Source organism: Rana temporaria, chromosome 8 (genome assembly GCF_905171775.1).
Source record: "Rana temporaria chromosome 8, aRanTem1.1, whole genome shotgun sequence".
NCBI lineage: Eukaryota > Metazoa > Chordata > Amphibia > Anura > Ranidae > Rana > Rana temporaria.
The window spans coordinates 3,417,327-3,443,528 of NC_053496.1; the positions used below are offsets into that span (position 1 = coordinate 3,417,327).

Sequence of the window (26,202 nt, forward strand, 5' to 3'; positions counted from 1 at the left end):
CAATCGACGTACCCGCCGCAAACAATGACGTCCTAGCGACGTCATTTGGAGCATGCGCACTGGGCTTTTTCGCGGCGGCGCATGCGCAGTTAAATCGGCGCGGGAACGCGCCTGATTTCAATTGTACACTCCCCCTAGCCGCGGAATTTGCATTCCGCCGGGGGGAGTTACGATCCGACGGTGCAGTTTGCGAGGTAAGTGCTTTATGAATCATGCACTTGCCTCGCTAAATTGCACCGGCGGATCGTAAACCAGGTAGATCTAGCGGATCTAAAGATCCGCTGAGCTACATGAATCCGGCCCCATGTGTGTGTGTAAAGGCAGGCGTCCCAATACTTTTGGTAATCTAGTGTATATTTTGTACTGCAAGTGCCTGTCAGATTTTTTATGCTGATTGATTGGATTATTTAAGGCTGACCTCATAGTAAAAGGGATAAATGAGATTGCACAGTGTATGGCCGATCTGTCCGGTGACCGATAAGGACACACCACTTCCTGGCCAAGTCAGGTCAGCAAACCCCCCCCCCCCCCCCTGTTATCAGAAAAAGCAGTCCCCCCCCCCCAGGATAGGTGAGGCTTGTAATCTCATTAGAGCAGGATCCTCTGCCCTGCCCCCCACCCAAGGGGCAATCAGTGATTACCAGGGCAGGATTACACGGACATCGAAGGGTTAATGTGATCAGGGGAGGAGAGCCTGGGCACAGCGGGGTGGCCCTGTGTCACATGCTCACCTGGAAGAGGAGGGGGAGGGGAAAAAAAGGAGGATCTTCCCTTTTTTTTTTTCTTTTGTAAAAGGGAAACAAAAATTCATAACAAACAAATATTTGCAAACAAAGTAGCAGAGCGAGTGCGGAGCCGGAAGAGCCTTCCCTGCCCCCTCCCAACTGCCACTTCCCGGGACTTTGCGGAGAGCTCCGTGCTGACCGCCCGGGGTGAGGAACTGCCTGCTGCCGGCTGGAGGAGGAGGGGAGCCGGGCTGCTGAGCTCCGAGGTGACGGAGGAAGTTACTGCTGATCACCGGAGGCTGGAGGAGTCCCGAGGAGCCCTTCTATGTCCTGCTGAGCCTCTATAGGACCTTCTGAGCCTCTCTGGGACCATCGGAACCTTCATAGAACCTTCTGAGCCTCTCTGGGACCATCGGAACCTTCATAGAACCTTCTGAGCCTCTCTGGGACCATCGGAACCTTCATAGAACCTTCTGAGTCTCTCTGGGACCATCGGAACCTTCATAGAACCTTCTGAGCCTCTCTGGGACCATCGGAACCTTCATAGAACCTTCTGAGCCTCTCTGGGACCATCGGAACCTTCTGAGTGTCTCTGGGACCATCGGAAACTTCAGAGTCTCTCTGGAACCATCGGAACCTTCATAGAACCTTCTGAGCCTCTCTGGAACCTTCTGAGCCTTTCTGGGATTGTCGGAACCTTCATAGGATCTTCCGAGTCTCTCTGGGACCATTGGACCGTCTATAGAACCTTCTGGGACCATTGGACTCTCTGTAGAACCTTCTGAGCCTCTCTGGGACCATCGAAACCTTCATAGGACCTTCTGAGCCTCTCTGGGACCATCTGAACCTTCTGAGCCTCTCTGGGACCATCGGAACCTTCTGAGCCTCTCTGGGACCATCGGAACCCCTGCGGAACCTTCTGAGCCTCACTGGGACCATTAGACCCTTTACAAGACGTTTTGAGCCTCTTTTGGGCTATTGGACCTTTTAGAATACCTTCTGAGCATCCCTGGGGCTATTGGACTCTATAGGACCTTTCTGAGCTTCAATAAGACACCCCCCCCCCCCAGCCACTCTGGGACCATCGGAACCTCTATAGGACATTCTGAGAATTTCTGGGACCATGGAAGCCAATGTCGGGTCACCTGAGCTTCTATAGGGCATTGGGAGACACTGAACCATCTGAGGTTTTTTAGGGTCAGAGTCCCTCTAGGGTTATCGGAGCCACTGTTGGGTCATTCTAGCCCCCCCTAATTTGTTGGAACCACTGTTGATTCGTTAGAACACCCTAAAAATTGTCGGCGCTTCTGTAAGGTCCCGAAAGCCCTCCCTGATCTAAGGATTGTCGGAGCTTCTGTAGGGTTGTCGGAGCTTCCATAGGACTGTCGGGTCATCAGATCTACTACAGGAACCCTCTGTCGGGTTGTCGGAGCCATTATAGGATTGTGGAAGCCGCTTTCTGCTCATCAGAGCCCCCCCTCAATTGTCGGAGCTTTTGTCGGGTTATCTGCCCCTCTTCCCCCTTGCTTGGACCCTGCATGGGGCTTTACTGACCGCACTCCGGGCATGGGAGGCTGCATGGGAAGACCCCAGGGGGAGAGCCCGAGATCCAGATCCTCCGGTCACAAGAGAGCAGGTAAGTGGAGTGTTACATTGTTAAACCGCCGGGGGGCGCTGTGGAGGGAGGGGGTGACACCTGCTCCTCCAGTGTTCTCTTCTCATTTTATTGGGTTTTAGTGTGAAAATGTACGGATAGAAGTGGGGGGGGGCGCTTGGGTTGGATCCTCTGCCAGGTTTTTATTGCTGTGCATCCTCATTGGGGAAGAGGGGGGGGCACAATGGGTTGGGTTGGATCCTCTGCCAGGTTTTTATTGCTGTGCATTCTCATTGGGGAAGAGGGGGGGTTCATATTTTCTATTTGAAATTATTGGAAGGTGAGGGGATGCTCAAATTTTAGGGCTCCTTACTGGCCAACTGTGTAAGAGGGGGGGGGGGAATCCCCCCCCCACTTTGGGAGATTTCCACACATTTCCTGTTGTGTCTGTGGAACAGGAAGTGCCAGAAAATTTACCCAGGAAAAAAAAAACCATTAGAGGGTCTATGAGTTGTGGATGTAAAAAACTGCCCCCCCCCCCCCCCCCTATGGTTTGTGTTGCAATTTGATAGATTTGTAAGTACAGAGATATATATCGCCTGGTCCATAGGGGGGGTCGCTTATACAGCACATCCACCAATCGCAGAACACCTTGCCTTTTTACTCCAATGGATACGAGGAGTTCTGCCTTTGGCCCAGCTGGAGAGGCAGAATGATGACATCACAATCGCCTCCCCCCCCCCCCCCATATCCAATCAGAGAACGAGACCCAGAAGACCGTGGCGGTCACTGTGTGTCGTATCGGCAACTACACCTTTTGGGATCGCTGCGATCCTGCCCGCGATTCCAGAATCGCACTGCAATAGTGGCAAAAGGCACCATGCGTGTTTTGAGCGGTATCTTGGTATAGCGCGGTCTTGCCCCCGAAGGGCCAATTTAGACAGGATCCGATTAGCCTACCAGCATATCTTTAGGGCGTGGGAGGAACCCGGAGTTCCCGGAGGAAACCCCACGCAGGCACAGGGAGAACATGCAAACTCCAGGCAGACGATGTCTTGGTCGGGATTCGAACCTGCGACCCTTTTGCTGCTAGGTAAAAGTGCTAACCACTACACCACTGTGCTGTCATTTAGTGTTTTTTAATGGTACCTCCAAATGCAGTGCGGTTTTGCTGCGATTAAATAGCGCAGCAATCTGTAGGATGCGCAGCTTGTCGCCCCAATAAAGGTGTTTTTCTTGTGGTGGGCGATGAGCGTCCTGCGATGCGATTTGCCGCACGGGAGGATCGCTGTAGTAGTTTCCGGTACTACAATGTTCGTTGCGGTCTTCCATGTCCCGTGCCAAGCCCTGTAGTGGGATCGCGCACGCAGCGCGGCCACCAATTGCAGAACACCTTGCGTTTTTTACTCAAGGGATGCAAGGTGTTGTGCGATTGGCCGAGCTGGAGAGGCAGAGTGATGATGTCACAATCGCCTCCTCATCCAATCGGAGAACGAGTCCCAGATAACCGCGGCGGTCGCTGCCGTTTTGGCAACTATTGCTGCGCTTCTCGGCATTCGTGCCCCGTCCGCCTCTGGTGATTTTTGGGATCGCCGCGATTCCAAATCGCACTACAAAAGTGGCAAAAGGCACCGCATGTGTTTGGGCGCCATTCGTTTTTTTAATGGGATGCAGATTCGCCGCGATAAATTGTGTAGCAATCTGCAACGCACAAAGCTCGTCTCCCCAATAAAGGAGCAGTAGCTTCTTGCGGCGGACGCGGTTTGCCGCATCGGAGGATCGCCGTTGCAGTTTCCGGTGTCCTATCAGATTACCGCTACCCATCGGATTGTGAAACGGAAGTGACAGTTGTATGGCTGAATTCGCATAAAAAAAGATGCAGGGACTTTTTTTTCCCCTCCCTGCACTGGAATCGTGTCGCATGGGTGGAGCACATCCAATGCGGTCCGATTTCCTGTCTGAATCCATAGTTCGCACTGGGGGGGGGGGGGGGGTGAACTTTTGTATTCATGCCCGCAGCAGCTTGTAGAAGGCTGTATGAACTACCTGCAGGAGACATGCGATGCGGGAAGCAGCAGTGCGATTCCAGCGCCCGTTCCTGCATACATGCAATGCCTGAACCAGTGTTGGAATCGCACTCCTGCTTCCCGCATTGCTATAGTGTGGCAGCCCGTCCATTAGGGGCGCCATAGCACCGCCCCCTCTATCCATGACCGCCACCCCCATGCTCTATCCATGGCCACTATTTTGACAGGACACCGCCACCCCCCTATTCATGCGTCCGCGCCCCTTTCAGGATGCCAGGCATGTGAATTACAGTGGGGGGGGGGGGGGTTTAGCACTTGATTAGAGCCAGAGGCTCTAATGGGCTGTAAAATAGGGTGGGCTGGTGGTGATTAATATTCGCTATTGAAACCCTGATCCTCAATCTGGCCAATCAGAAGCAGGTCTCGGACCTCTTTTCGGACAATCGGAAAAACGGAAATGTCCCAATTTGGCCGACAAGGAGGAGGGGAAACGCAAGCTGTCGTGATGTCTATGGAGGCAAGGGAAGCTGCCGGAGAAGCACTGCCCACCATAGATGGGGTAAGTGCACCTGCCGGGGGGGGCTTTACTGTTTGCCGCTGCCCACACCCCCCCCCCCCCCAAAAAAAAAATTACCACTGGTGTGAACCCCGGCTAAAGGTTTAGTGCTGAGCAGTGTGGGGTGTCCCAACGCGGCCTCCTCCCACCTTCCTCCTGCCCGGGCGTCCCAACGCGGCCTCCTTCCTCCTGCCTGGGCGTCCCAACGCGGCCTCCTCCCACTTTCCTCCTGCCTGGGTGTCCCAACGCGGCCTCCTCCCACTTTCCTCCTGCCTGGGTGTCCCAACGCGGCCTCCTCCCACCTTCCTCCTGCCTGGGTGTCCCAACGCGGCCTCCTCACACCTTCCTCCTGCCTGGGTGTCCCAACGCGGCCTCCTCACACCTTCCTGCTGCCCGGGCGTCCCAACGCGGTCTCCTCCCACCTTCCTCCTGCCCGGGCGTCCCAATGCGGCCTCCTCCTGCCCGGGGGTCCCAAGGCACCTTCCTCCTGCCCGGGCGTCCCAACGCGGCCTCCTCACACTTTCCTACTGTCCGGGCATCCCAACGCGGCCTCCTCACACCTTCCTCCTGTCTGGGCGTCCCAACGCGGCCTCCTCACACCTTCCATCTGCCCGGGCGTCCCAACGCGGCCTCCTCACACCTTCCATCTGCCCGGGCGTCCCAACGCGGCCTCCTCACACCTTCCATCTGCCCGGGCGTCCCAACGCGGCCTCCTCACACCTTCCATCTGCCCGGGCGTCCCAACGCGGCCTCCTCCCACCTTCCTCCTGCCCGGGCGTCCCAACGCGGCCTCCTCCTACCTTCCTCCTGCCCGGGCGTCCCAACGCGGCCTCCTCCTACCTCCCTCCTGCCCGGGCGTCCCAACGCGGCCTCCTCCCACCTCCCTCCTGCCCGGGCGTCCCAACGCGGCCTCCTCCCACCTCCCTCCTGCCCGGGCGTCCCAACGCGGCCTCCTCCCACCTTCCTCCTGCCCGGGCGTCCCAACGCGGCCTCCTCCCACCTTCCTCCTGCCCGGGTGTCCCAACGCGGCCTCCTCCCACTTTCCTCCTGCCCGGGTGTCCCAACGCGGTCTCCTCACACCTTCCTCCTGCCCGGGCGTCCCAACGCGGTCTCCTCACACCTTCCTCCTGCCCGGGTGTCCCAACGCGGCCTCCTGCCATCTGCCCCGGGCGTCCAGATTCTTTCAAAATGTAACATCAAAATGGCATTACAGATATGGGCATACTACATTTATATACATTCACTTTATTGATAAAATTACTCAGAAATATAAGACTTAGCTGGGTGTAGTAAGATGTCCGCATGGGTGTTCTATCATATTACTGCTACCCGTCAGATTGTAAAGTGTGTGAAACACGTTGCGCCGTGGAATGCATGGTGGAACGCATCGCGCAGTACTTTTTCCGGAACGTCACTTCCATTGACGGACAGAACATCGGTACTACGACGACCGCCGCAGTCTTCCACTTCCTGTGCCAAGCCCTGTAGTGGGATCACTCGCGCAGCACAGCCACCAATCACAGAACCCCTTGCATTTTTTTTTTTTACTCCAATGGATGCAAAGTGTTCTGCGATTGGCCAAGCTGGAGAAGCAGAGTGACAACGTCACAATCGCCTCCTCATCCAATCAGAGAATGAGACCCAGAAAACAGCCGGCAGCGGTCACTGCCGTATTGGCAACTACGACCGCGACTCTCTGCATACGTGCCCCGTTCGCATGTGGCGATTTTTAGGGATCGCTGCGATTCTGCCCGCGATTCCAAATGGCACTGCAATAGTGGCAAAAGGCACCACGTGTGTTTTGGGCGCCGTTCATTTTCAATGGCACCCAGGGCCGATCCGCCCTATAGGCTCACTATGCAAGCCGCTTAGGGCCCCGCAAAGCTGCAGAGGGCCCCCCAAATTACTAGAGGCCCCACTTGGTGAGAAGTAATTTTCAGCCCCTCACCCCGCCTCTTACCTCTTCTCCCATGCAGCCAGCACACCCCCGCTTCTCACTTTAATGTAAGATGTAATTTCCACGATGTCAAGATACACGCTTCTCAACTTTAAGAAGCGCCCCCCCCCCGCTTAGGGCCCCAGGGAGGCCAGGATCGGCACTGATGGCACCTCCCGAACGGAGTGCGGCTTTGCCCCCGATGCATCGCACAGCACTAAGCTTGTCGCCCAATAAAGGAGCATTGCAAAACGGCACAACGTGCGTAAGGTGTCATTAAAGAGACCAACGCCACCCAAACGCACGCGGTGCGTCGTGCCGCTATCGCCGTGTGTTTTGGTATTGCGACAATTCTAAGTTGCCAGATGTGAGCTCATTTACACAAGTGGCACACTCTACACCCCCCCCCCCCCCCTTCACCGAGGAATGGGAGGATCAGGAGGAGTACAGAGGCAGGAAATCAGTGTTGCAAAATTGTGTCCAATGTTTACAAACCGTGACAAATTGTGAAGTTTCTGCATGTGACGATCCAGACTTTATTTTTTATGATCAATTTCAGTATGACTTTGTAGCAATTTGTATGCGTTTTAGATTTTTTATTTGCTATTACCCCCCCCCCCCCCCCCCCCCCCCCATGAAAGTGGTTTACCTTTTTTAAATCTAGAGGTGATTGTATGGTGGATGGGCGGCTTTAAAGCTAAAATTCTGTAAGGATACAACACAAGCCTGCAACACGTACACCCAACACAAGCATACAACACGTACACCCAACACAAGCCTACAACACGTACACCCAACACAAGCCTGCAACACGTACACCCAACACAAGCCTGCAACACGTACACCCAACACAAGCCTGCAACACGTACACCCAACACAAGCCTGCAACACGTACACCCAACACAAGCCTGCAACACGTACACCCAACACAAGCCTACAACACGTACACCCAACACAAGCCTACAACACGTACACCCAACACAAGCCTGCAACACGTACACCCAACACAAGCCTGCAACACGTACACCCAACACAAGCCTGCAACACGTACACCCAACACAAGCCTGCAACACGTACACCCAACACAAGCCTGCAACACGTACACCCAACACAAGCCTACAACACGTACACCCAACACAAGCCTACAACACGTACACCCAACACAAGCCTACAACACGTACACCCAACACAAGCCTACAACACGTACACCCAACACAAGCCTACAACACGTACACCCAACACAAGCCTGCAACACGTACACCCAACACAAGCCTGCAACACGTACACCCAACACAAGCCTGCAACACGTACACCCAACACAAGCCTGCAACACGTACACCCAACACAAGCCTGCAACACGTACACCCAACACAAGCCTGCAACACGTACACCCAACACAAGCCTGCAACACGTACACCCAACACAAGCCTACAACACGTACACCCAACACAAGCCTACAACACGTACACCCAACACAAGCCTACAACACGTACACCCAACACAAGCCTACAACACACGTACACCCAACACAAGCCTACAACACACGTACACCCAACACAAGCCTACAACACGTACACCCAACACAAGCCTACAACACACGTACACCCAACACAAGCCTACAACACACGTACACCCAACACAAGCCTACAACACACGTACACCCAACACAAGCCTACAACACACGTACACCCAACACAAGCCTACAACACACGTACACCCAACACCTACAAAGGTAAATCCACTTACATGGGGGGAGGGGTGGAGATTTTTTTTTTTCCTTAGACAAATTGCTACACAAGTCGTATTGTAATTGCCTGTCATTAAAAATTAAATTCCCTTTCCTTTTGAGCTCAGGCTCACTGGCGGGGGGGGGGGGGGAAGGGAGGGTTATTAGTGCTGATAATAACAATTTAATATTGTACAGGATTTATATGGCACCAACAGTTTACACAGCGCTTTACAGCATGAGGGCATCAATACAATAATCCTCCTTGGGGTGCACAGATGCAGTGACTGCAGGGGGGGGGGGGGGGGGCAACACTGCCCCCTGTGGGAGGGAGACCCCTGAACTGGCATGATGACTTCTATTTATTCTATGTTCTAGGACAGGGGTCTCCAAACTGCGGCCCCGGGGGCCGGATGCGGCCCTTTGCTTGCCTTTATATGGCCCTTGGTTATATGCCACCAACGAAGTGGCACAGTTCCTCCCAATAACACCGATCATGAGGCAAAATTCCTACCAGTGACACCAACAATGAGGACCAATGTCACCAAAGATGGGGCACAGTTCTTACCAATGACACCAATGTTGGGGCACAATTCCGCCCAATGACACCGATAGGGCCCAAATGCCACCAATGATGGGGCATAGTTCCTTCCAATAACACCAATGATAGGGCCCAAATGCCACCAATAAAGGCCACAATTCCTCCCAATGACACCAACAATGGGATCCAATGACCTCAAGGGTGGGTCAATTCCTCCCAATGACGCCAACGATAGGGCCCAGTGCCACCAATGATGGGGCATAGATTCTCCCAATGACACCAACGATGGGGCACGATTCCTTCCAATGACGCCAACGAAAGGGCTCAAATGCCACCAATGATGAGGCACAATTCCTCCCAATGACACCAACGATAGGGCCAAATGCCACCAATGATGGGGCATAGTCCCCCCCCCCCCCCCAATGACACACACGTTGGGGCACAGTTCCTTCCAATAACACAAATGATAGGGCCCAAATGACACCAACAATGGGATCCAATGACCTCAAGGGTGGGTCAATTCCTCCCAATGACGCCAACGATGGGGCCCAGTGCCACCAATGATGGGACATTGATTTTTCCAATGACACCAACGATAGGGCTCAAATGCCACCAATGATGAGGCACAATTCCTCCCAATGACACCAACGATGGGATTCAATGACTCCAAGGGTGGGTCAATTCCTCCTAATGACACCAACAATGGGGCCAAATGAGACCAAGGATGAGGCATAATTCCTACCAAAGACCCCAACTATGGGGTACAATTCTTCTCATTGACGCAAAAGATGGGGCATGGTTTACTCCAACTGATGCTGGAAAATGTTCTACTCCCGATGGCCACAGTCCGGCCCCCCTAAAACCTGAAGGACAGTAAACTGGCCCTTTGCTTAGAAAGTTTGGAGACCCCCCCCCCCCCCCCCCCCCTGCTCTAGGACATTAAAACCCCGGGGCTGGATTTTCCATTGGGCACTGTAGTCATGTGCCTGCTGGTGCCCTTCCTACAGTTTTGTATGGCATTAGAGTGTGTGTGTGTGTGTGTGTGTGTGTGTGTGTGTGTATATATATATAATTACACACACACACGTCATTGGCTGAATGATTTTGCCCAGAAGTCTGCACTGATACAAGTCAGATTTTTGGGCATCCCTTGCAACAAAAATGTCATTGTTGGTGAGATACTCCCAAAGGTGTGTGTGTGAGCACATAACTCCGCCACGCATGTACAAGCGTCTGGGGGGCACCTACTTGTGAAAACATAGACGGTACCTTTGCCCGGCAATTGCTGCCGATTTGACACGCCAAATCGCTCCAATGTGAACCTGCGCTGAAAGGGACGTCTCGGGTTATTCCCATAGCACTGCTGTGACATCGGTACGGATTGTGACCTCGGGTGATCTCTGACACCTTGCAGAAAAATGCAGAATGTCTACATATTTCTGCAGCCCGTTGCACCCCCCCCCCCCCCACCACTACCCCGCCGCGAAGGCCACGCCTCGGAGTGAACGATTGAAATGAATGGCATCTGAACACGAAACCTTTTTAAAAGCATGTTTTGAAATCGCGGGCAAAATCACGGCGATTCCACCCGAGATTGGAAACGCCTGAACACGTGAAGTCCCCAAACCAAGGACTCTTATGGTGGGATCACCAAGGATTTATTTTACTGAAAACTGCGACATTGAATGCCAATTATAAAATGACTGTATCACGCTGAAGATTATGTAAGATTTCAGGCCTCAGTCACACTCTGCGCAGCGGGAACGTGCGTTTTTTTTTTTGTTTTTTTTTTATATTTATTTTCCTTGGCGAATTTCACGCAATATCTGTGACCTGTATAGGGAAGCCCATTCACTTCAATGGGTTGCTCTGTGCATGTTTGTCACCCAAAAATAAGTTTGTGCTTCTCTAGGCTGCATCCACACCCGAGCGTTGCGTCTTTGAACGTTTTAATACACGATTTTTGGCACCTTTTGTATAAACAATCTGTGTGGGTTTTTAATTTTATTTATTAGCCAATAGCGAAAACTATCATCCGTTCCATCATTTGTTGCTAGGCATTTTTAGCTTTTTTTCCATCAGCTTTTTTAAAATTATAATTTTTTGGGGGGGCGTTAATACTTACTACATATTATTTATTATTAAATATTAAACACCCTAAAAAAAAATATATTAAATACATTTTTGTTAGGGTGTTGCTACTAAATAATAATTATTTAGTAGTAACACCCTAACAAAAATGTATTTTTTCTTTTTTTTTTAGGGTGTTTATTATTTAATAATAATAATATCAATACATAGTATTAATTTGATTATTTTTATTAGTGTATTTAAAATGTATTAATAGGGTGTGAATACATAAAATTATTATTATAGTATTAACACCCAGAAATATATTAAATAAATAATTTGTGTTGGGGTGTAACTACTAAATAATTATTATTTAGTAACACCCTAACATTTTTTTTTTTTAATATATTTTTGGGTGTTAAAATTATTATTATTATAGTATTATGTATTCACACCCTATTAATACATTTTAAATACACTAATACAAATAATCAAATTAATACTTATTAATAATAATAAATATTGGACTCTTTTTATTTTCAACTTTCCATCTATTAAATCTTCTCTTGTTTTTAACTTTCTTGGATAGTAAGCTTTAACGACCAGGGCCCTCTGATCCCTCCCTATATTGATTTGTATCGTAAGTGTGCTCTCTGCCCCCCCATGTTGTAAAGTGATGCGCAAACTATTGGCGCCATATAAATCCTGTATAATAATGATGTTGTCGTTATTAATAATAAGTAAAACTTTTTTTTTTTCTGCCAGTAAATCCCTCATACAGCCCACTTCCTGTTTCTTGTCTGGTGATTAGTCTCTAGGCTCATGACATCAAGCACAGCTCTCTCTGTCACTGTCTCTCCTGAGAGTTTGCCAGGAAGGGAGGAGGGATGAGTCATAAGAGGGCCAATGAGAGCTGGGGGTGTGCCTCCTGTAAATCCAGGAAGTGAACAGGCAGCAGCTTCAGCTGCCCACAGTTAAAATGGCTGCAGCCAGACTCCGTGGAGGGAGATTTCTGCAGCATGTGTGTGTGTATAGTTGGAGGGAAGCTTCAGAATGGCAAAGATGTTTTTATTCCAAATTATGTGAGCGGACAGCAGTTCCTCTTTTAAAGTAAAAAATAAATATAATAATAAACAATTAAATACCCTAACTCAAAATTCATATATTATTAATGTATTTTTTTTGTTTGGGTACTTATTATTCACAATAATTTAAAAAAATATTGAGGGTAGGAATTGATAATTTATTGTGATTTAAAAAAAATATATATATATATTTTTTTTTATGTGACAATTATTCATATATTATTATGATTTCTTTTGTGTTTTGCAGTAAATTGCTGCACAATTCTGTTGCAACAATAGCACTGCATTTTGTCATTTTAGAATGAATGGCACCCAAAATTCCACTGTGCTCATTTAAAATCGCCAATTGTGAATGGGGCTCAGTGATTGGGTGGGCGTGTACTTTAAATTCTGCGCCTTTTGGATGTGTAGGACGAGGATCTCACGCGTGTCTCGTTGCACTTCGTCGCCTAATTCTCTATTCTGAGTCTCACACTTTGTCCTTTTGGTATAAATAGAATCTAATCGGACGTTGTGATGTCTCTGCGCTCCGGTCCTCTAAGGAGGCCGCATGGGATCATCCAAACAACGATTTATTTATTTTTTATGTTTGTATTTTTAGATATTTATGCAGCACATGACCTGAGCTCAGCAGAAATCTGCGAAATGTTTTCTGACTTGATCGCTCCCTTCCTTTCTTCTCTATTGCGGCTCATAAGATACTTTATTACTAGGACCTGCATAGTCAAAGTGAGACCACCGAGAACCTGATTTACAATAAGCAAAGCCCTTTTTTTTTTTCTTCCATACATGTTGTTGTTTAATTGTATAATGTATGTAAAGTGTGGACCTCCTATAATAACAGCTGAACTCCAGGCATTCTTCCCACTGATCACCAATGTAAGGAACATTCTTCCCACTGATCACCAATGTAAGGGACATTCTTCTCACTGATCACCAATGTAAGGGACATTCTTCTCACTGATCACCAATGTAAGGGACATTCTTCTCACTGATCACCAATGTAAGGGACATTCTTCTCACTGATCACCAATGTAAGGAACATTCTTCCCACTGATCACCAATGTAAGGGACATTCTTCCCACTGATCACCAATGTAAGGAACATTCTTCTCACTGATCACCAATGTAAGGGACATTCTTCTCACTGATCACCAATGTAAGGGACATTCTTCTCACTGATCACCAATGTAAGGGACATTCTTCTCACTGATCACCAATGTAAGGGACATTCTTCCCACTGATCACCAATGTAAGGGACATTCTTCTCACTGATCACCAATGTAAGGGACATTCTTCCCACTGATCACCAATGTAAGGGACATTCTTCTCACTGATCACCAATGTAAGGGACATTCTTCTCACTGATCACCAATGTAAGGGACATTCTTCTCACTGATCACCAATGTAAGGGACATTCTTCTCACTGATCACCAATGTAAGGGACATTCTTCCCACTGATCACCAATGTAAGGGACATTCTTCCCACTGATCACCAATGTAAGGGACATTCTTCCCACTGATCACCAATGTAAGGGACATTCTTCTCACTGATCACCAATGTAAGGGACATTCTTCTCACTGATCACCAATGTAAGGAGCATTCTTCTCACTGATCACCAATGTAAGGAACATTCTTCTCACTGATCACCAATGTAAGGGACATTCTTCTCACTGATCACCAATGTAAGGGACATTCTTCTCACTGATCACCAATGTAAGGAACATTCTTCTCACTGATCACCAATGTAAGGGACATTCTTCTCACTGATCACCAATGTAAGGAACATTCTTCTCACTGATCACCAATGTAAGGAACATTCTTCTCACTGATCACCAATGTAAGGGACATTCTTCTCACTGATCACCAATGTAAGGAACATTCTTCTCACTGATCACCAATGTAAGGGACATTCTTCTCACTGATCACCAATGTAAGGGACATTCTTCTCACTGATCACCAATGTAAGGGACATTCTTCTCACTGATCACCAATGTAAGGGACATTCTTCTCACTGATCACCAATGTAAGGGACATTCTTCTCACTGATCACCAATGTAAGGGACATTCTTCCCACTGATCACCAATGTAAGGGACATTCTTCTCACTGATCACCAATGTAAGGGACATTCTTCTCACTGATCACCAATGTAAGGGACATTCTTCTCACTGATCACCAATGTAAGGAACATTCTTCTCACTGATCACCAATGTAAGGGGCATTCTTCCCACTGATCACCAATGTAAGGAACATTCTTCTCACTGATCACCAATGTAAGGGACATTCTTCTCACTGATCACCAATGTAAGGGACATTCTTCTCACTGATCACCAATGTAAGGGACATTCTTCTCACTGATCACCAATGTAAGGGACATTCTTACCACTGATCACCAATGTAAGGGACATTCTTCTCACTGATCACCAATGTAAGGGACATTCTTCTCACTGATCACCAATGTAAGGAACATTCTTCTCACTGATCACCAATGTAAGGAACATTCTTCTCACTGATCACCAATGTAAGGGACATTCTTCTCACACCAATTGGTCTTCGAAGTTATTTTCGGGTTCCTCTGGGGTGAAAGGTCGCACACCATGATGTGTTTTTTGTTACTAATCTTGCGTCTGATCTTTGGGATGTTGGTAGCTCATTATTTTCTCTTGGCTGCCATAACACAACACATATTATTGCACAATAATGCCCCATGAAAATATAAAAATGGGGGGGGCCCCTGGGATCCATTAGAGGAATGATTGGAGTGACTGTAGATTGCTGGGATAGGACTTGATCATCTCTCTATACTCCGGCAGATATGAGGATATAAGTTCCATGTTTCTAGAGATACAATGTAACCTTTGTTCTGTGATGGAAGCGTCTTCTTCTCCACACAAACAAATAGATATTTTACCATATACACCGAACCATCGCCTTCCTTCTAGATGTTCCGGAATGTTCCGGCTATCTCTGCCTTTGGAGCTGGAATTGCACCAACCTTCAAATGAACCTTCTGGTTCCGCCAGCTAAATATTATTCTAGGAGGTACAAACCTGACGGAACCGGTGGAGAACCCAACCAAATCCCAGACCAATTCTGGCACTTCTAACCTACATGTAAAAATATAACCCCTCCCCCCCCCTCCTCCTGCTTTAAAGGCCCTAAAGAATAAAATGGTGGGTGTTGCAATGTTTTAGGTTACACGGTATTTTGCGCAGCGGTTTTTCAACTGTAATTGTTTTGAAATGACATTTTAATGCACAAAAAACACAATATAATACCCAACTGTTTGGTAAAATATAAGATGTTACGCCAAGCAAATAGATGCCCGACATGTCGCACTTTTTACCACGCTCGTGGAATGGCGCCAAAGTACATTGCTTAACCCCTTCGCCGATCGTATGCAAATATGCGGCCCCACTTGACTGGATTTTTTTTTTTTTTTCATAGGACTGCATATTTGCGTACAGTATTTCCCATTTGCGCTGGGAGCGCGACCCGCACAGAGACCAGGGTCTCCCTGAGAGCCCCGCGCCCCATTCTAACAATCGGCACGTCTGATTTCAGGTCATCTAATCGACGTGATGGCCTTTGATTGGCTATTAGAGTGATCAGTCACTGTGAAGCCCCACCCACATTTTCTGTCTTTTTTTTTTTTTTTTTTTTTTTGTAAATGGACGAGAGATTTATTTTTATTTTTTTATTGTCAAATAATAAAAAAAAACTGCCAACGCCGCCCCCCCCCCCCCCCCCTAATTTTTATATAGGGGTCTGGCAACCTCTAAAGTAGATGAAAACCTAATTAATTACAAAAGTGAGTACACCCCTCAGTCACATCTTTGTAAATCTTTTCATGTGACAACACTGAAGAAATGACACGTTGTATCTACAATGTTGTGTAGTGAGTGTACAGCTTGTATAACAAATAACTCAACACACAGCCATTAACCCCTTCCATACCGGGGGGGGGGCACTTGCGCACCTTCCTGCCCAGGCCAATTTTCAGCTTTTCAGCGTTGTCGCAATTTTGAATGACAATTGCGCGGTCGTGCTACACTGTACCCAAATTAAATTTTTATCATTTTGTTCCCACAAGTAGAGCTTTCTTTTCGTGGTATTTGATCACCTCTGCGATGGTTTTTTTTTTTTTTTTTGCGCAACAACAAAAAAAGACCGACATTTTTGAAAAAAAAAAAAAAAAATTTTTTTTTTTTTCTGTTTTTAATTTTTTTGTAAATAAGTACGTTTTTTTTTTTTTTTTTTCTTCTTCAATTATGGGCACTGATATGGCGGCATTGATGGGCACCGATAGGCGGCGCTGGTATGCTGCACTCATAGGTGACACTCATAGGTGGGCATAGATGGACACTGGGTGGCACTAATGGACACTGAGGGATGGCATTGCTGGGCATCATTTCAGTCAGTGCCCATATTGCCAGTCAGTGCCCAGAAATTTCTGGGCACTGATTGGCATCGATTGTGTTAATTTTTTTTTTTTTTTTGTCCCTATTTTTGCTCTATTAAGCACTGGCGGTCCAGTGTTGGCATCCGAGGGGGGGATGACCAACAAAAAAAATATATATAAAAAAAAAAAAATGAAAAATTCTGTATCTGCAGCAACTTCCTCTCTATGTGCATTGTGCTCCAGTGGTGACTGAATATCATTGCCCATGTTGGGCTCCTTTTATAGAGAACGATAGAACAAACCAGCAATGGCACAGCTGCTTATAGCCTTCCCTGTATGTGACAACCAGGGCTGCCATCGGGGGGGGGTACAGGCAGTACACCTGTATGGGGCCCGGATGGCAACCCCCCTCCTTAATTTTTTATAAAAAAATAATAAAATATTTTTTGTCTCTTTCTCTGTCTGTCTGTCTCTGTCTGTCTGTCTCTGTCTGTCTGTCTGTCTGTCTGTCTCTGTCTCTGTCTCTCTCATAAATTTTGTTTTTATTTATTTTTTATTAAAGGGCCCAGAGGTCCCCAGGGCCCGGATGGCTACCTCCCCTTTTTTTAGATACATTTTTCTTTATTTCTTCTTCTTCTTTTTTTTTTTTTTTTTTTTGTAAAGGGGGACCCTCCCGCTTCTCAATCCCCCCCCCCCCCCCCGGTTCTCTGCTCCAGGGGGCCCATGCCTGAAGCTGTGTAAGGGGCCCCATAATTCCTGATGGCGGCCCTGGTGACAACGCAATGCAACTGGGAAGAAAGGGGCAGAGCGTTGTCACCCGATTAACAGGAAGTGCCCAAATATCGAAGGTTCATAAAGACGACTTTTGAAACGGCCTGAACATGTTGTCGGCATTGTGTGGGGGAAGGGGGAAGTCGATTTTATTTGCATGGGCTGCTGCGGCATTTGACTATTTATTAAAAGCTTCACCTAGTTCTGTAAAGTGCGCTGAGCCTTCCGCCTTTCTGACTGGGCGAAATACGATTAGTGCTAGCGGCCGTAGCCGCCTGTAATAATTTGTAAATGTAAATAAAATCCAACAGCCTGGTTGTACCCAAATCCATCCAATCAGCCAGACGATAGACGCAGGGGTGTCAAACTGGCGGCCCTCCAGCTGTTTCCGAAACTACAAGTCCCATCATGCCTCTGCCTGTCATGCTTGTAACTGTTAGCCTTGCAATGCCTCATGGGACTTTGTAGTTTTGCAACAGCTGGAGGGCCGCCAATTTGACACCCCTGCGGGAATCGAATCTCGGCCAGTACATGCTGAACCAGCCAAACTTCCATCCATGTAGGGCCAGCTTTAGGTATTGGTAGAGACGGGGGGGCTAGGGAAAGTCATTGGGGGAAGGTTTACTAAAGGCAAATGGATGGTGCGCTGCAAGTGCAGTCGCTCCAGAGCTTAGTAAATGAGGCGAAGCTTCACTTTGGGTATTCTTTGCAATCGCATTGCGTGGAAAATCGAAAAAGGGGGGAAAAAACAGCATGTTTGATTGCACATGGTTGGCTGATTGCAATCAGCAGTGCTCCCCCCCCCCCCCCCCCCCCTCTTATTTCAAAGCTATAACTGCACTTTCTGTGCACCGTATATTTCTCTTTAGTAAATCAACCTCCCTGTCGTCTTGCGCAACAAAATACTGGAAAAACCTCCTCTGTGCTCAAATTACCTGAAGTAAAATTTGCGTTGGATTTAACGTCTGTGGGCTGGATTCAAGAAGCAATTGCGCCTGTGTAACCATAGTTACACAGCGCAATTGCTTACTTGCCCCGGCGTAACGAATGCTCCTGATTCAGGAACCTCGTTACGCCGACTGCAGCCTAAGATATGCGCGGCATAAGGCTCTTATGCCCGCATATCTTAGGCTGCATTCTTGCGATGGCCGCTAGGTGGCGTTCCCGTTGTGCTCAGCGTATAGTATGCAAATTGCGTACTAACGCCGATTCACAACGCTACGCGAGCCCTGCGTACGCAGTTTACGTCGTTTCCGTACGGCGGTTTTCGCGTAAGGCTGCCCCTGCTGTTAGCAGGGGCAGCCAATGTTGCGTATACCCGTTGTTCCCGCATCGCGAAATTTGAAATTTACGTAGTTTGCGTAAGTGATTCGTGAATGGCGCTGGACGCCATTCACGTTCACTTTGAAGCAAATGACGTTCCTTGCGAGGTCATTTGCCGCAATGCACGTCGGCCTAATTTAAATGATTCCCGCCCCCTACGGGATCATTTAAATTGCGCGCGCTTACGCCGGGCATTTTGCCGGCGCACCCACGCAATTTACGGAGCTACTGCTCCGTGAATCAAGGGCAGCGCAGTAAATTTGCGGGGGCGCAGGGCAAAAACGTTGCCCTGCGCCTCCGTAATAAAAGCGCAAATCTACCTGAATCCAGCCCTGTGTCTTTATTGAAGAGTGAAGCTGCCTGGGGATGGTGCCGAGTCAGCAAGTGACGGATTGTCTCTAAGGAGGGATATCGAGGCTTTAAAGTGTCTTTGGAAGCAGAACTGTCAGTAAGACTGCATGTTGGTCATCCATGGGTGGCATGTCTGTTACTATCGATATGAAAAATAAACGTTTCCAGGCTTCAGGTATAACAAACCTGCTGGTAATTTTGTGTCTAATTATCGGGTTCCATTCTTGGCTGTGGTAGGTAATCGTATGTCACCTCTGAGTTGTTGATCTCTACGTGCCGGTTACACCCTCCATTTATGTCCACGTGTGAGATTTGTTCACCGCTCCCCGGAGACCTTTTATTAAACAATGACTAAGATGGAGGCGCCTCAAGGTGACCGGCCACGGATACAATGTAACTCTGTTTCACTTTCCTTAAAGTGACACTGAACTCTGGATAAAAAGAAAAAAATCAATTCGGAAAAGTCCCTTCTATTGCTCGGTCTCCTCCAAATAGCTGTGGGTTGCGGACCGTGTAGCTTGGTTTGTGGACCGTGTAGCGTGGTTTGTGTAGCGTGGGCTGTGGTTTGTGTGGGTTGCGGACTGTGTAGCGTGCGCTGCGGTTTGTGGACCGTGTAGCGTGGTTTGTGTAGCGTGGGCTGTGGTTTGTGTAGCGTGGTTTGTGTAGTGTGGGCTGTGGTTTGTGTGGGTTGCAGACCGTGTAGCGTGGGCTGCGGTTTGTGTAGCGTGGGTTGCGTAGCGTGGGCTGTGGTTTGTGTAGCGTGGGCTGTGGTTTGTGCACCGTGTAGCGTGGTTTGTGTAGCGTGGGCTGTGGTTTGTGTGGGTTGCAGACCGTGTAGCGTGGGCTGCGGTTTGTGTAGCGTGGGTTGCGTAGCGTGGGCTGTGGTTTGCGGACCGTGTAGCGTGGGCTGTGGTTTGTGTGGGTTGCAGACCGTGTAGCGTGGGCTGCGGTTTGTGTAGCGTGGGTTGCGTAGCGTGGGCTGTGGGTTGCAGACCGTGTAGCGTGGGCTGCGGTTTGTGTAGCGTGGGCTGTGGTTTGCGCACCGTGTAGCGTGGTTTGTGTAGCGTGGGCTGTGGTTTGTGTGGGTTGCAGACCGTGTAGCGTGGGCTGCGGTTTGTGTAGCGTGGGCTGTGGTTTGTGTGGGTTGCAGACCGTGTAGCGTGGGCTGCGGTTTGTGTAGCGTGGTTTGTGTAGCGTGGGCTGTGGTTTGTGTGGGTTGCAGACCGTGTAGCGTGGGCTGCGGTTTGTGTAGCGTGGGTTGTGTAGCGTGGGCTGTGGTTTGTGTGGGTTGCAGACCGTGTAGCGTGGGCTGCGGTTTGTGTAGCGTGGGCTGTGGTTTGTGTGGGTTGCAGACCGTGTAGCGTGGGCTGCGGTTTGTGTAGCGTGGTTTGTGTAGCGTGGGCTGTGGTTTGTGTGGGTTGCAGACCGTGTAGCGTGGGCTGCGGTTTGTGTAGCGTGGTTTGTGTAGCGTGGGCTGTGGTTTGCGCACCGTGTAGCGTGGTTTGTGTAGCGTGGGCTGTGGTTTGTGTGGGTTGCAGACCGTGTAGCGTGGGCTGCGGTTTGTGTAGCGTGGGCTGTGGTTTGTGTGGGTTGCAGACCGTGTAGCGTGGGCTGCGGTTTGTGTAGCGTGGTTTGTGTAGCGTGGGCTGTGGTTTGTGTGGGTTGCAGACCGTGTAGCGTGGGCTGCGGTTTGTGTAGCGTGGGTTGTGTAGCGTGGGCTGTGGTTTGTGTGGGTTGCAGACCGTGTAGCGTGGGCTGCGGTTTGTGTAGCGTGGTTTGTGTAGCGTGGGCTGTGGTTTGTGTGGGTTGCAGACCGTGTAGCGTGGGCTGCGGTTTGTGTAGCGTGGGCTGTGGTTTGCGCACCGTGTAGCGTGGTTTGTGTAGCGTGGGCTGTGGTTTGTGTGGGTTGCAGACCGTGTAGCGTGGGCTGCGGTTTGTGTAGCGTGGGCTGTGGTTTGTGTGGGTTGCAGACCGTGTAGCGTGGGCTGCGGTTTGTGTAGCGTGGGTTGCGTAGCGTGGTTTGTGTAGCGTGGGTTGCGGTTTGTGGAGCGTGGTTTGTGGACCGTGTAGCGTGGGCTGTGGTTTGCGCACCGTGTAGCGTGGTTTGTGTAGCGTGGGCTGCGGGTTTGTGGACCGTGTAGCGTGGGCTGTGTGTGTGTGGCTTGGCGGCCCTGTCTGCACCCCTCTAAATGTGGCACCCAGGGCAACTTCACCGGCTGCACCTCCCACGCTGCCGCTCTGAACCCGGAAGTGAGACAATGCTCGTCTCTTGTGGCTTGGTTCAGCACAGACCGGGAATGATGGCTCTGAACCCGGAAGTGAGAAGATGCTCATCGCTTCCTTTAGCACAGACCAGCAATTGGCTGTTGTGGGTCTATGAGCTCCCAGAAAGCCGCGTCATGTGTGGGCATTCCACGTGTCTCTGCCGGGCCCCCGATACCGGGGCACAGCGGAGCGCAGGGAGTAGAATATCACCGGGGTGAAGTCGCCTTCATCTATATAACCAAAAACAATTGTGGATGCGTTTTTTTTTCGGCATCTACCGCAGTATCGGGGGGGGGGGGGGGGTTGGTTAGGCCGCCTCAGTGCCGCCACCCAGAAAAAAGGGGCGAGAATTGAGTCTGTGACGCCGAGGCCTCACATTTCTGGGCCCTCTCCCCTCCCCCCCGGAATGCAGGTCAGTTTAATAGTTTTGATAATAAATCGTAAAACAAATATTTGCAGTTTAAAGGAACGACGGATCTTGTTGTTCTGACGCTGATCGCTGAAACCTTCCGATCGGAATCTTTCTACTGGCTTTGGCCTGGATTTATCCTGTGACATGAATGGCGCGGTCCTCTGCGTGAACGTCGAACGATCTTCTTCGCTCTGCGTCGTCCTTCAGTCAAATCGAGTAACTAGATTTGTCACCCAGCGTTTGTCAAGTCCAAGAATATCGGCTTTTCCAGTAATCCAAGCGCGATCCCGCCAGAACGCGGGGCTCCCCCCCCCCCCCCCTTTTACAGAACGTCTGATTTACTCTACGTTCACACCTGTGCGCTTTTCTTGTGAATTTTTCAATTTTTCAGAAACGCACAACAGTCCTTCTTCTTTTTTTTTTTTTTTTTTTTTTTTTTTACTATAATATTTTTTTATCCGGCGTGCTGGATTTTGAAGGGCTCGGTTATACAATATTTATTTTATCGTTCTGTCCGACGTGTTTTCCGGATATCTTGTCTTTGTAGGTGTTTTTCATGATTTGTAGCGCCGACTCTCTTCTCGCCAGACGTGTCTGCGGGGTGACGGTAATTCCCGGGAAAACATTCAGTACACATGAAGACGCCTCGGGGTCGCATCTTGCTGCTGCATGTTGTTAACAGATGTTGTTTTTTTAACAATGTGCGTAAAAAGAACGCGGGGGGGGGGGTCACCGCTGGGCGTCTTCTGTGGAGAGGCGCTAATTTCACGGGTTGGGGCCATAAATGACCAACGCAATAAACTGGCTTCTTAAACCAAAACGCCAGCATCAATATTTTTTTTAAAGGAACAGTCCATCTTTTTGTAACGAGCGCAATCAACTCAATGTGTATTTGTAGCGGAGGTCAGGAATATTGGACTTTTTTTTTTTCCTTTTTTGTTTTATGAAATTGACGATCTCTAATCTCAGGCACAATGACGGGACACTATTCCTCCCACTAACACCAATGATGGGACACTATTCCTCCCACTAACACCAATGATGGGACACTATTCCTCCCACTAACACCAATGATGGGACACTATTCCTCCCACTGATACCAATGGTGGGACACTATTCCTCCCACTGACACCAATGAAGGGGCACTATTCCTCCCACTGACACCAATGAAGGGGCACTATTCCTCCCACTGATACCAATGGTGGGACACTATTCCTCCCACTGACACCAATGATGGGACACTATTCCTCCCACTGACACCAATGATGGGACACTATTCCTCCCACTGACACCAATGATGGGACACTATTCCTCCCACTGACACCAATGATGGGACACTATTCCTCCCACTGATACCAATGGTGGGACACTATTCCTCCCACTGACACCAATGAAGGGGCACTATTCCTCCCACTGACACCAATGAAGGGGCACTATTCCTCCCACTGATACCAATGGTGGGACACTATTCCTCCCACTGACACCAATGATGGGACACTATTCCTCCCACTGACACCAATGATGGGACACTATTCCTCCCACTGACACCAATGATGGGACACTATTCCTCCCACTGACACCAATGATGGGACACTATTCCTCCCACTGACACCAATGATGGGACACTATTCCTCCCACTGACACCAATGATGAGACACTATTCCTCCCACTAACACCAATGATGGGACACTATTCCTCCCACTAACACCAATGATGGGACACTATTCCTCCCACTGATACCAATGGTGGGACACTATTCCTCCCACTGACACCAATGAAGGGGCACTATTCCTCCCACTGACACCAATGAAGGGGCACTATTCCTCCCACTGATACCAATGGTGGGACACTATTCCTCCCACTGACACCAATGATGGGACACTATTCCTCCCACTGACACCAATGATGGGACACTATTCCTCCCACTGACACCAATGATGGGACACTATTCCTCCCACTGACACCAATGATGGGACACTATTCCTCCCACTGACACCAATGATGGGACACTATTCCTCCCACTGACACCAATGATGAGACACTATTCCTCCCACTGACACCAATGATGAGACACTATTCCTCCCACTGACACCAATGATGGGACACTATTCCTCCCACTGACACCAATGATGGGACACTATTCCTCCCACTGACACCAATGATGGGACACTATTCCTCCCACTGACACCAATGATGGGACACTATTCCTCCCACTGACACCAATGATGGGACACTATTCCTCCCACTGACACCAATGATGGGACACTATTCCTCCCACTGACACCAATGATGGGACACTATTCCTCCCACTGACACCAATGATGGGACACTATTCCTCCCAATGATGGGACACTATTTTTCCCACTGATACCAATGATGGGACACTATTATTCCCACTGATACCAATGATGAGACACTATTATTCCCACTGATACCAATGATGAGACACTATTCCTCCCACTGACACCAAGGATGGGGCACTATTCCCCCCACTGATACCAATGATGAGACACTATTCCTCCCACTGACACCAAGGATGGGGCACTATTCCCCCCACTGATACCAATGATGGGACACTATTCTTCCCACTGATACCAATGATGAGACACTATTCCTCCCACTGACACCAAGGATGGGGCACTATTCCTCCCACTGATACCAATGATGAGACACTATTCCTCCCACTGATACCAATGATGAGACACTATTCCTCCCACTGACACCATTGATGGGACACTATTCCTCCCACTGACACCAGTGATGGGGCACTATTCCTCCCACTGACACCATTGATGGGACACTATTCCTCCCACTGATGCTAATGATGGGACACTATTCCTCCCACTGATGCCAATGACGGGACACTATTCCTCCCACTGATGCCAATGACGGGACACTATTCCTCCCACTGACACCAATGATGGGACACTATTCCTCCCACTGACACCAATGATGGGACACTATTCCTCCCACTGATGCCAATGATGGGACACTATTCCTCCCACTAATGCCAATGACGGGACACTATTCCTCCCACTGATGCCAATGATGGGACACTATTCCTCCCACTGATGCCAATGATGGGACACTATTCCTCCCACTGATGCCAATGACGGGACACTATTCCTCCCACTGATGCCAATGACGGGACACTATTCCTCCCACTGATGCCAATGACGGGACACTATTCCTCCCACTTACTCCCACTTGCCACAATCGGCCCCCTTTTTTTTCGATATAGAAAGTTTGGAGACCCCCCCCCCCCCCAGTCTAGTTATAACATTGGTGGAATATCTAATATGAAGATCATTCTGTGACACTTGTTGATCTCATTTTATTAATTGCCAGGGATTGCTGTGCCGGGCTTCTCTTTACCTTTTCATTCATTGCTTTTCATTGGCCGCCTTCAGATGTCCCTCCGGTCTGTGAGTTCGGCAGACGCGGCTTTTCTCCAAGTTGTAACTTTAGAAGAAATGCCACCTTTTTAAATCCGATCGCCTTTCATCCCGTCCATCCTTTTTTTTTTATTCCTCCCGGCAAGCAATCCTTTTTGTACTCTCTCTTGTTTGAAAAGACATCCAGCGGATGGTGAACCTCGGAGGCATATGGCGTGCAGCTCTGCTGGAGGGACGCCGGGTGTGATGACTGAATAGACGTGGCGGGCAGGCGTCTGGATCGCGCTGGGATCAATAATAATAATTGGAACGCCCAACCGTTACCGCAGCACTTTACAAAAATAAAAGGAGATGGAACAGTTGGGGCTCATTTTACACTTGATTCACAGCGAGGCTTCGGACAGGCTTTGGTAAAGCTCTCTGGACGCCAGTCAAAGCTCCTGTCGCTAAGTAAAATGGTTGGCTTACAGTACTGTTTACACCTGTCTAGCTCCGGAGCCGCGGCCATAGCATTAGGAAAGGCCACGGCTTCGGCCTAGCTCTGGAGACGCGGCCATCTTGGTACACCCGGCGGCGGCCCTCCTCTCTGTTTAACACACACAGAGGAGGAGGAGTCCGCACTTGTGGGACACACCGCGTGGGAGTCATACTACTGGGGGTGGGTGTCTGTACTACCTGGGGGGGGGGGGGGTGGGTGTCTGTACTACCTGGTGTCTGTCTGTACTACCTGGGGGGGGGGGGGGTCTGTCTGTACTACCTGGGGGGGGGGGTGGGGTCTGTACTACCTGGGGAGGGGGGTGTCTGCACCGAGGGGGTTCTTTACTGAGGGGGGACTATAGTTGGTGGGAGGGGGGGTGACACTTTTTTTTTTTTTTCCTTTCTGCACCGGGTGCCACCAACCCTAGTGACGCCACTGCAGTGGGGGGGAGATGTGGATATTACAGTGGGGGGGGGAGATGTGGATATTACAGTGGGGGGGGGGGGAGATGTGGATATTACAGTGGGGGGGTGGGGAGATGTGG

At 49.4% G+C, this 26,202-nt stretch overlaps 1 protein-coding gene across 1 annotated transcript in view; it reads left to right on the forward strand.

Annotated features, from left to right (window-relative positions):
* Positions 1-802: 802 nt before the first annotated feature.
* Positions 803-26,202, forward strand: part of UBTD1 (ubiquitin domain containing 1) — a 90,091-nt gene continuing 64,691 nt past the window's right edge. The window contains exon 1 of the mRNA XM_040361217.1: positions 803-2,361. Within this exon, the coding sequence (XP_040217151.1) occupies positions 2,292-2,361 (70 nt within the window). The 5' untranslated portion in view covers positions 803-2,291. The remainder of the gene's footprint in view (positions 2,362-26,202) is intronic.